The 12,540-nt window shown below is 35.7% G+C and overlaps 1 protein-coding gene across 4 annotated transcripts in view; it reads left to right on the top strand.

Moving 5' to 3' along the window:
* The window catches only part of LOC128989714 (leucine-rich repeat and immunoglobulin-like domain containing-NOGO receptor-interacting protein 4), a 150,460-nt gene extending 138,879 nt beyond the window's left edge, over positions 1 to 11,581 (top strand). For all 4 annotated transcript variants that reach the window (XM_054411721.1, XM_054411720.1, XM_054411719.1 and 1 more), the window contains 2 exons: positions 3,673 to 3,758; positions 9,384 to 11,581. In XM_054411721.1, the coding sequence (XP_054267696.1) occupies positions 9,409 to 11,229 (1,821 nt within the window). In that variant the 5' untranslated portion in view covers positions 3,673 to 3,758; positions 9,384 to 9,408 and the 3' untranslated portion in view covers positions 11,230 to 11,581. The remainder of the gene's footprint in view (positions 1 to 3,672; positions 3,759 to 9,383) is intronic.
* Positions 11,582 to 12,540: the final 959 nt, after the last annotated feature.

Genomic DNA, 12,540 nt, shown 5'->3' with positions numbered 1-12,540 from the left:
CTGTAAAATACTGAAAACGGTAGGCCTACGGGACACGACACGACGTGATCGGGCGAAAGTTATGTCTAGACTACCGTTTTCAGTATTTTACAGCTTTAAATGTTCTTTTTTATGTCCGTGTACGTGTTTGTGTTTTGTTTATTTATTTATTATCCATTGACGACCTTCGAATGAAGCGAGAAGACATCTTATAACTGCCTGAAGATGACTCCAATGTGAGTTGAAACCGGTAGCAACTCAGCTACAACACAAGATCGCATAAATGCAGGTATTTTACACCAATTTATAGTATTTAATTGCGATCAGGAGGCTAAAATTCAGTATAATGATTCTCGATTACAATTTCAAGCCCATTCACAAACATCCCTACTGATTGCAAAACAACATTACTGGCCTTTATAAATAATTTTCACACGAAATGACTAACTATCCTATGCTTGGCACATGTCTACTCTTTCTGTCATTGAAGTGTCTAACGTAAACAAAAGTGCAATTTCTCAACGTTGTTAATACTAATTAGGGGTGACTTCTTGATCAGCATCGTATGTGTTATTGAATTACCAAAAATAAAAAAAAAATACGTCAAACAACACTTGTTAAGTACTTTCAGGTATCATTAGGGGACAGCAAGGGGCATTGAGTTCTTAAACTATTTAGTTTCAGTACGCTTTAATGTGAAGAAGAAAAACAGTATAAATTTTACCAAAGACATTTGTTTTTCAAACCAAGAGAGATTTTGAAACTATAATTAATTTTTTTTACTACATAGAAATTGGTTAAATACCACAGATAACTGAAAGAGGCTGCCGGGGTTTGGTCATTAAGATAAATAAATCATAGCTACATTACGAGTAAATAAATAAACAGAACACAAACACGTACACGGACATAAAAAAGAACATTTAAAGCTGTAAAATACTGAAAACGTTAAAATGAATCCACAAGAAAATGTGAACCTTAATTGGAAATGTTTTCGATGAAACGGTAAACGCGTAAATAGCATTGCTTTGTGTAAATATTTACTAAAAAGTCATCCAGAGATCAAACATGTTTTCAATATCGACCTTGTATTAAGCATTCTCTAATAATTAATAGATAAATAGCTCTATATCTCGCAGTTTCCAAGATTTCTTTACTTGCACTTTGTTATTTTACCTGTTTATTGTTTCAAAAAAAAAAAAAAAACAGTTTTACTGTAGGATTTGTATGATTTTATTGTTCTAATTGTTTTAATTAATTTACTACTTTGGAGATTTCTATACAAAAGTCTCTTTGTTTATGATTTTAGCTTCTATAGACCAATGTTTCCGACAACGTTTCCGGTTAGTAGGACCTCGACTGCAGGGTGGACCATCCTCCCAGTCATCAGGACTTCCGGTGTCTGCATTAAACAATGGTTGAGGCTGTTCATGAATTATTTACCTCGGGGCGTTCCCTTTGAGATTGAAATGTTTCGATTGAGTTCTCTAAACGCATCTCAGCCATAAACTCAACTATTGCTATAAACTTCGCGTCACAAACCACACAATCTGGTGACATTAATTATCACTTAAACTCCCCGTTCACGTTGAAGTCAGTTTCTTCACTAGAACCTTGCTGTGGTCAGTCCACTACAGTTGATAATTTCAGTACAATATATTATCGAATGCTATTAAACTAGACCCTTGTTAAAATAAACCATGTTATTTCAATTAAATAACTTTATGAGGGTGAGATAACCTAAAAAAAATCAAGCATAATTTTTACAAATGTTTTAACACCATTTTGTTGTTCAATTGTTGTTCAGTTTTCTTCAGCAATATATTTTTTTTAATTATTATTTGTGAAGTAATACTTTTAATGAAAAATTTTAATTAGCCTTTAAATAGGGATTTGGAATTTGTAGATTAATTTAATTTGTTCATTCCGAAATGAGCCTTGCACAGTATAATTGTTACTTACGGTGAACCATACATGTTAATTATGTGTTTTGTCATAGTATTTAAACAAAACATTAAGTAATTTCTTAGGAGTATTTATGTTACTGGACTATACTGTATTATAATATTTAACAAGATTAGGATAATTAGCTCTCATGGAATTCCCTTTAAAAGAGAGCATCAAGAATATGAAGAGCTCATTGGAAATCAATATAATGCAGTTTAAGGCGACCGTTTCACTTATTGCCTTCCATTAAATGTGGCCCGATATTACCTCTCCCCAACGGTTGAAAATATCTTTTGTAACATTTCAAATAATTTTGTTTCACAAATACAAAAACGCATTATCACAAAGAAATACTCTGAAATTTATTTTTTCGTTCAAAATTAAAGTAGCAAATTAATTGTTCACTTACTTATTTCAAAATAGTCTTTTGTCCTTCTATAGAAAGAAGACTTAGTTAATCACTCCTTGATTAGATCCACAAACTTTACATTTGTTTGCATCATTTACTATTTACTTATCTGTTAGTCTAACCAATGTTGGTTAGATTAATTCCTTTGCTAATTCAAAAACATGTAGAAGACCAAATATTCGTTAGTTTATTCAAAAACACATTTGAGTGTCATTGTATAATTGTTTTAAATATTCGTTTAAACACGTATTTGTCCAAATTTGTGTAACGGAACTTTAACTAATTTATTTCACGTGCCTAACAGTTTTATACATTTTGCATGTTAGCCGACATTGTAAAGCATTGTAAAGAATACTTTAATCGACTCCCTTATGACCTTAACATGTTAAAAATAGATTAATTTACAGGTTTAATAACGAATAAAAAACATCATAAAACTTCCCCGACAATGTTTCATGTTTTTTAAATGGCTTAATTCAGCAACAATTAAATTTAAATCAATCAAATACCTAAAACATAACCCTTATGAAGGGAGCTTATGTGAATGAATATAAAGTTGGTATTGAGAACAATGTCGAAAAGGTTCTTTGGAAACAAATAATGTTGGTATTAAAATATCCATCGGAAATGTTTTCGATGAAACGGTAAACGCGTAAATAGCATTGCTTTGTGTAAATATTTACTAAAAAGTCATCCAGAGATCAAACATGTTTTCAATATCGACCTTGTATTAAGCATTCTCTATGATGAAATTAAATCATTACGGTTTTTAACTTTGAATTGTTTCTGTTTAGTATTCTATTTACTCCATCAATAGAATAAAGGAAAACGTTTAAAACATGCTGGACCTAGCTATTAGGGCCGAACCAAGAGAAAAACCTAAAGGAAGCCTCAATCAAAAAGGAATCAGTGACATATAGGGCTTTACAAGACACGCTTGGCCCTTAGTATGGCTGAGCTTTGGAATTGGGTCCTCTGAAATATTGCTTTAACCCCTATGAAACAGTTACTTCTTTAATAGGTAATACCTCATAAGTTAGCAGTCATGGTTTTAATAAGTTTATTATACAGTGAAGATCATGTTAATAGATGGTGTGTGAGAGTGATGAGGGAAAGGCCGTCACCAAAGATCACACTATTAGACGCCAATGGTATACCTGAATAATATAAATCCAATGGCAATAAATTGTTGAATTTACTTTACACATAACAAATGCTACGGTGATGAGTTGAGGGTTTTTGTGCGAATGCGTATTCCTCTCGCCACTGTAATTGACATGACTACTACCGTTCTGACAATGCAACACACATAGCTTCAAATATATTTTTTGTTTCAGATTGGAACAACCCAGTATTTGCAAATCCACAAGAAAATGTGAACCTTAAGCACAAGTGAACTCCACATCGTAAAATATAACAAAAGGTATAAAGTGACAAACTTAAATTATTTATCATAGGATGTAAAACTATTTAAGAGGCTATTAAAAGAAAGTATGAGATCCTATTGCATGTTCAGATGATGTTTAATGATCCAGATTTGTTTGCTGAAGAATTCAATACATTTTTCATAAATATTGGACGGATCAAAAATGTTAAGAAATGTTCTTTTAAATCAATGTACAGTTATAATTCTATATTTTTACACGATATAAATTAAGAAGAGATCAAAAGAACTATTAACTATACATAATCCTCTACATTTTATGGCTTTAATGAGATCTCTTCTAAAATTTTTAAATCTTGCTCCTCAGAACTGTCTACTCCTGAGACGTATTTAATAAATCAGTCCATAATTATTAATAAACTTCTAAAGTCATACCAATTTTAATACTGATGAAAATGCAAGCAATTACAGACCAATATCTATAATCTGTTGTCTTAATTCCATTTATTGATAATAACAAATATGTAAAATATTATAGTTCAGAAAAACTTGAAACAAAATCAGGCGTCCCACAAGGTTCTGTAGTAGGTCCAATTTTATTTATAATTTGTATTATGATGTGACATATTCAAGAAAGTTATCTGAAGTAATATTATTTGCTGATGATAAGGCCTTATTGACATCAAGCCAATATAGAGAATAATTATAAATAAAATGTATTGAAGAAGCAAATGAACGAGTACAATGCTTCATTGAAAATCATTAAGAAATTAATTTAAATAAAAGAAAATTTAACGAATTTTCTATCACAGATAAAATAAATACCCCCGCCGCAGCAAACCTGCCGACTAAGCGAATTTCCATTTGTCTGAATTGATTTTCAATTAAATATATTTTAATATCATTAGGTTTAACGAGTACCTAGGTTTGCTGCTACAAGGAAACTAATAAAGTGTGATCAAATTATATCCATAAACAAGCAAACTACAACATTTGACAATATTCTCCATAAGAATAACATAGGAATTTTAAATTTACAATTTTTTAAATTTTCTTCGTTACTAATAACCGAAAAAAAAATACTTTTATATACTAAATTATTTGTTTTTTAAGCTCTTTAAAAAGGTCTAAAGAGAAATTGGGAAATTTTGTGTTTTGAGGGTCAAAAGTGAGAAAAACCAATTTTTACCCCATAAAACCCCGTTCCCATGGTCGGATCATGCTGGTTCGCGAACTCATTCAACTTTATCCCGCTTTACACCTTTAAACCAAATTTCATCAAAATCGGACAAAAATTACTCAAGTTATCGCGTTCACGGACGTATATATATATATATATATATATATATAAATCTATATATATATATATATATATACATATATAAAAATTTGAACGAATGGTGTTTTTGGCCTCTGGGGACATCAAAATGAAAAAGGAAATTGGTCCCGGGTCTAGGTCTTACCGTGCCACCTACGGTAATAACTACTTTTCCCTATAGGGAAATTCGCTAAAATGATTTCAACTTAAATATTTTAATCGATGATTTTTGGTCAAATAATTTATATATTTGTCCTAATTAAAACACTTCAGCTTTTTTTGTTTACGAAGTTATTACAAAATTATTTTACTTTGTTTACCTACGAGCGTTTTTTAATGTAACCGTTTCAGTTCAGTTCTTATATTTAATAGGTTTCACTAAACAGCATTGTTTTACTTTTATAACAGCATAGTTTCACTTATAAGAACACGGGTAACGGACCAATGAGGTCCAAGGATCGAGAGAAGAAGTAAAATTGTAATGATTCTAATCAGCTGTTCAGGCCAATGTAATTCTTGAGTGGTGCAATTAGTGTTTACTACAATGTTTTGTTGCATTACTGTAAGTGGCAATGAGAGGTTGTAAACGAAAACATAACCTCTCTTAGAAGTTATGGATAGTGATTGTTAGTAATTAAAACACTGTCGTAGGTAAAGTAGTGTACTTCAATGAAGTTTACTGTCCCCTCCACGAAACATTGCCATTGAAGTCTGGTTCTATAAACCTACCTGAACACAAGTGTGACGGCCTGGCATATTTGCCTCATTTTGTTGCCATTTGTTAACTCTGAGCTTAAGCTGATTGGCCTTACTCCCTAAACCTGGCCCGTTGGCTATCACCGAATATTTACTAGGTTGATGTGTCAACCGTATTTAGCAATATTGCATTTTATTTAACTTCAAATAAGTCTCCAAGTGAACCTTATAACTCATACTCCAATTCATGTCATTACTTTCTTTTTTCTTTAATCCCGTTGACTCCTCCTGGAGGATAGGGCCTCAACTGTTCCCCTCCACCTCACTCTGTTGGCTGCTTCTCTCTTAATCCCCTCCCAGGTCTTTCCTCTCTCCTTCAATTCTTCCAACAACGTCCTTTTCCATGTTTTCCTTGGTCTACCCACTCTCCTGCTCCCGGCGGGGTTCCATTCTAGTGCCTCTTTCGCCACATCATCATGTCCTTTCCGTAGTGTGTGCCCTACCCATCTCCATCTTCTTCTCCTTATTTCTACATCGATTGGCTCTTGGTTTGTTCGTCGCCATAGTTCTTCGTTTGTTATGGTTTCGGGCCACCTTATCTTCAATATTCTTCTCAGGCACTTGTTTATACAGGTTTGCAGCTTGCTTGCTATCCCCTTACTCACTTTCCAGGTTTCGCAGCCATACAGCAACACACTCTTCACATTTGAGTTGAAGATCCTTAACTTGCTCTTTATTGAAAAACTGTTTGACCTCCAGATCTTATTGAGGATGCTGAAAGCTCCAAGGGCTCTATTTATTCTCCTGCCTACATCGGTTTCAGTTCCCCCATTTCTATCTACAACTGAACCTAAATATAGAAAATCTTCAACTTCCTCTACTTCTTCATTTTCAAATCTAATTACCCCTTGAGTCTCGTCATTGACCCTCATGTACTTGGTCTTCCTTTTGTTAATCTTTAGACCAATTTTTGACGCCTCTTCATTTAGTTTTTCTGTCTTTTGCTGCAGCTGCTGTCTCGTTGCGGATATCAAACACACATCGTCTGCAAACTCTAGGTCCTCCAACTGCTCAAAAACTTTCCAAGTAATCCCTGCTCTTCTTTTGGTGCTTTCCCTCATTACATGGTCAATCATGATCAAGAACAAGGTCCCAGACAATGAGCATCCCTGCTTCACTCCACTATTACATTCGAACCCCTCCGAGATAATGCCTTGATGTATGATTTTCATTTCAAAGTCATGATAAAGAACTCTTATCATTCTCACTATCTTCTCGGGTATACCGTATTTCTGCAGAAGTCTCCATAATACACGACGATTTGCACTGTCAAATGCCTTCTCAAAATCTATGAAGAGCAGGTGAACTTTGTTTCTCCATTCAATTGACTGCTCAATAATTATCCTGAGCGTTGCTATATGGTCCGTGCAGCTTCTACTTTCTCTGAATCCGGCCTGATTCTTCCTCAGTACCCTATCAACAGGATCTTTAATTCTTCTTTGTAATACTTTAGCCAGTATTTTGCTAGCAGTGCTGAGTAGAGTTATTCCCCGCCAGTTGCCACATTGTGTAAGGTCGCCCTTTTTCGGCAGTTTGACTAGCAATCCTGTTCTCCAGTCTTCAGGTATCTTCTCCTCATCCCATATTTTTCTTAACAATTTATACATGATTTCTTCTGAGATTCGTGGGCTGTTTTTGAAAAACTCTGCAGGTACTTCATCTATTCCTCCGGCCTTGTGGTTCTTCATTTCTTTGATGGCTGCCTTTATTTCTTGTTTAGTTATTTCTCCGGTCTCTATCCTCAGCTCATGTAAACGCTCATCCGTCAATTCATCCATGCCTCCATCTTGGTCCCGGTTTAAAACACTTTTAAAGTGTTCTACCCATACCTTCATCTGCTCTTGCTCATCTGTTATCATTTTGCCACTTCTGTCTCTTACGGGTTTATTTCCATTCTGGGATTGTCCAGCTATTCTCCGAGTGCAATTGTACACTGTCTGCATGTCATTTTTCCCTGCAGCTTCTTCTGCTCTCCTCATTACATCTTCTTCAAAAATTCTTTTATCTCTTCTCGCACTCCTTTTTACTTGTCTGTTTACCATTCTATACTGCTCTTTTAGCTCCATTTTTCTCTCTTCTCTTTTTTCATTCAATAAGCTTCTCTTCAGTTCCCTTCTTTCATTCACCAAATCCCAAATTTGCTCTGAGAGCCATTCCTCGTCTCCCCTCTTCCTAAGCCCAACTGTTTCTTCAGCTGCCTTTTTGTATGCTTCCTTTGCCTTCTTCCACATTTCATCTAAGTCAGTACATTCTGTGAAACTAGCCTCTTCCAGATTTTGTTCTAGTTCAGCATTGTATCTCAATCTTACATTTTCATCCTTAAACCTAGCAACATTAAACTTCTTCCTTGAAACTTTGTCGATCTGTCTTTTCAAGATTTTCATTTTGAGAGCTGCTACCAACAGCATGTGGTCCGATCCTATGTCCGCCCCTCTGTATGCTCTTACATCTCTTAAAGATCTTCTCCACTTCTTGGAAATTGTAAAATGGTCAATTTGGTTTCGAGTCCTGCCATCTGGCGAATGCCATGTCTCCTTATGAATCTGTTTGTGTGGAAAGATAGTTCCTCCAATGACCAAATTGTTCAAACTGCAAAATTCAGTAAAGAGCTGGCCATTTTCACTTTGTTCCCCGATTCCGTGCTTTCCCATGACACTCTCATTTCCATCGTTACTGCTTCCCACTTTGGCGTTTAGATCACCGAAGATGATTAGTAGATCTCTAGCACTAACATTGTCAACCACTGCTTGTAATCGTTCGTAAAAGGCATTCTTTACTTCTAAGTCAGCTTCATTCGTTGGAGCATACACGTTTACAACAGTTGTGTTTCTAAATTTTGATCTTATTCTCACTCTTATTATTCTTTCGCATTACTTTGTAGCCCTACAATAATCCTAACCAGACGTCGTGGCTTGGCCGGATACACCTTGGAATGTGCTGACTTTGCAGTGCACGTGGATCGCGATAAACAATGTGACAATCCTAGCTTCATTCTCGCTTCAGTTAGTTTCATTAATGTCTGCTGTGATCGTTTGGGTGCAGCACCTGTCAAGCAACTGTCCTTGCATTGAATTATGGGCTGAGCGCTCAGCGTGCGCTGATTGGTTAACGATGGTCATGTGACCACGCTGAGGCTCTCGCTCGGACGATGCTGGAGCAATTAGATCGCGCCGAGATGTAACGGACGACGGTATAGTCCGCGCGCGTGGTCTCGCGCCCCTTTCTATTAATCTTACTCTTTTCTTTTAAGTCCGTGTACGTTTTAAATTCAATATTGTGTAATTCGTAGTATTTGGTCGCGGTTTGATTTGATTTGTTACGTGTTACTTTAATCGATGCAATTATGTAAAGTTGTATTAGTATCATTAATAAATTAGCTGATCCCTATTCGCTTGTTTTATTATTCGTTCTTCCTGCTCCCAACCGCTACGAAGACTACAAGAGAGGCCGCTGTGACACAATGATCTGTCTTACGTCCACTGACAGCATAGGAGGTGGGATGGAATATTGCAGTGTGTTAGACGAATCCCGCCTCTTTCTTTTCCATGACAGAGGAATGTTACCTTCTAACATCAGTCGTTGTGTTCTAGGTCCGATGACAGCAGAGGTATTGGGATGGAGTATGTGCTAGACGGAGCAGGCCGCTGTCCCCTTCACGCGACATGGACACTCAAGCCTGCTTCCTCCTCAGCTCAGATGTTTTGTTACACCGTGCTGCTGAGTGTAGTTCTATGGGCCACCGCTGTCAGCGCCATGTGTCCTCCACAGTGCTTCTGTTACGATGACACCCTCACCGCTACCTGTACCAGCGCCAAGCTCGCTGTTTTCCCCATCCAGCTGAACCCCGATGTTAAACACATAGATCTCAGTGGCAACAGAATACCCAGCGTAGATTACACCTTGACCTTTTACATCAACCTCATTCACTTAGATCTTTCTCACAACAAAATTCATTCGTTAGGTAGTCACAATTTCGAAAGACAAGAAAATCTAACTTTTCTTAACATAAGCTATAATCATATTTCACACCTCGGGAAAGGAACATTCAAAGGCCTTAAAGTTCTAAAACTTCTTGACATTAGCAATAACTCAATAGAATCAGTAGATGGGGGTGCGTTCATAGACACTGTTGAACTTGAAGTGCTTAATTTATCTAACAACAAGATAACATCTTTTGAAGATCCGGATGTGTTTAGAAATCTTCGAAAACTGAAGTTTTTATATCTGGACGGAAATCAGATTTTAGATGTTCCGAGTCAAGTACTTCAAAAGCTTCCCTACTCGTCGATAGAACTCCTTAGTTTATCAAATAACTATATAGATACGTTGGATGACACGTCGTTTCCTTCGCCTGTTATGGGCTCCCTAAAGCGGTTATCGTTGGCCTCCAACGCTATATCGAGTATACATCGGTCATCGTTCAATTCTCTTCACTCTTTAAGTTACCTCGACCTCTCAGACAACAATCTTACCCTGGTGCCGACTGAGCAAATGTCTAAACTAAGTCAATTGGTTGAGCTAGATCTTAGCGATAACATGTTCACTGATCTACCTGCAGTAGCCTTTCAGAGTCTGTTCCATTTGAAGATACTGCATATTTCAAAAATGCCTCGGCTGTCCCGAGTGGACTCCAGAGCGTTTGTGGACAACATCCATCTAGAGTCAGTTTTAATGGACGACAACAAGGATATCACGCAATTACCCACAAGAGTGTTCCACGGAAATCTTCATCTGAAGCATATATCAATTAGAAGAAACTCACTGAGCACCATAGACGCTTCCCACTTCCCCGTAGATAACCTTCAGAGTTTGGATGTCTCAGAAAATCCTTTGACCTGCAACTGTTCATTGTTGTGGCTCTGGAAGCTGGCTGTTCAAGAGAAGAAGTCATCTGAAACACTTTATCAACCGTCAAACGAGACATCTGAATCAGACGAGTCCCCGGTTTTAAGACTAAGTGTTTCAAATCTAAGATGCGATTCTCCCCAGAACCTACAGCACAAACTGCTCGTAGATGTGCCAGAATCTGTAGTTCGCTGTGAAACGACTTGGCTCACGGTTGCCGCAGTGACTGGTTTTGTCCTGGCTCTTTTTGTTGTGACTTGTTTTGTGCTTCTTCTCATCAGCTCGGAGCGATCCTTATTCTCCTGTAAGAAGGCAAAGGACCCTAACGACGTGCCTCTGAGTGGAGACTCCAAACATTTGGCCCCTAACCTTCACGGAGGACAAGCACCCGTGCTGATGTTGATGCCGGAGAAGGAGTTCCCTAGCGACCCCCTCTATCTGAAGACTCGCCCTCCAGGCCAGGTGCGCGACTTAAGGTACATGGAACCATGGGTCCCTGTGAAAAGCGAACAGTTCAGTCCCGTTCACAACGAATATACGTTAGACATAACCAGTAACATTAGAAAACCTGCACATGTGGTTTACGTATAAATTGTGTGTACTTTTAATATCTAAAGTTATGTTGGCTCTGACTGAACATCATGTGATATGTAAAATTGAAGGGGCATATGATTGGCTTATTTTAGAAATACACAATAATTGTTCCATGAAAATTAAAGGTTATTCAATTTAAATAAATTAAAGTTATGATTATAACAATCATAATAAGAATAAATTAATCTCAAATTTTCGCTGAATAAAAAAATTGTTTTCAAAACATGTGATAACCATCACCTGCTTGAATTATGATTGGTAATAATATCACACAAAATATTATTATCTCTTAATACAATTATTTAATATTTTTCTCTATTTTAAGTATATATCTTTATGACCATCTTTCATAATTATTTAAATATATATATTGTTGGAGAAATGGGTTAATTCTTCAAAATAACCTAAGCAAGGGATTCAAATAATTGCGTAAATTATATAATTAACTTAATTATGCATCCATGTTATGTAGCTGGATCGTTAAAGTTTTATTAAACAAAGAAAGGAATATTTTTGTAAAATATGGCACGGATATAGTTTTATTTTTTCATCAGGAACACGAGTGAAAAAGATGTTTTATCCGTAAACGTAGAGTTAAAATAGGTACTTTAGTTTGTTTAAGTATATTAATAATGTTATATGAAATAAGTTTAGTTGCAAAATTACTTTTGCTATTGCATTTCATGCATAAAATCATATTAAATTGTCTAATGTTTTGCAAATAACTGATAGTCACAATATAAACTAAAATATTCAAATAATCACTAAGAGTACTTCTTCTTTGCAACTTGTTTTTATTGAACCTTCATTTCCTGTAAACTTATTTAAGATACCCTTCAATCTACAGTGTGATGTTTCATAGACTAAGAATTTGTACCAAATATTGCAATAAACTTGTAGAAATATATTAGGCTTTCTCTGATTGTAATTATATATTTTCTATCGTAGTGAATACATATTGTTATTGCGAACCTCGTATTTTATACCTTATATTTTGTACTTGTGCAGTGTAAAGATTTCAGAGCTAACACCATTTTTCACGTATGTACAATATTATGCTGTTCTTTATCAAAGACTGATACTACTGTGTGTACTTGCTGGCTAAGGTGAACTAAAATGTTTGGCATTATTTGAGCAATAATGAAGGAAAAGACTGTGTGTTTGTAAAGGCATTGTAAAGTACTGGCTCCGGATATTTGTAGTCTTAAAAATAGATTGAAGAATATTTTGATCTTAGTTTCTCAGAGTGTGTATACTTTGTTAAGTTTCAATTATATGAAGAGCTTCCTATACATTTATATATGTTTC

This window comes from Macrosteles quadrilineatus, unplaced genomic scaffold (assembly GCF_028750875.1).
Source record: "Macrosteles quadrilineatus isolate MER2022 unplaced genomic scaffold, UCM_ALF_1.0 Scaffold_3__2_contigs__length_128488019, whole genome shotgun sequence".
Classification (NCBI taxonomy): domain Eukaryota; kingdom Metazoa; phylum Arthropoda; class Insecta; order Hemiptera; family Cicadellidae; genus Macrosteles; species Macrosteles quadrilineatus.
Note: the sequence above shows the minus strand (reverse complement) of the source record. Positions and strands in the feature narration are given on the sequence as shown.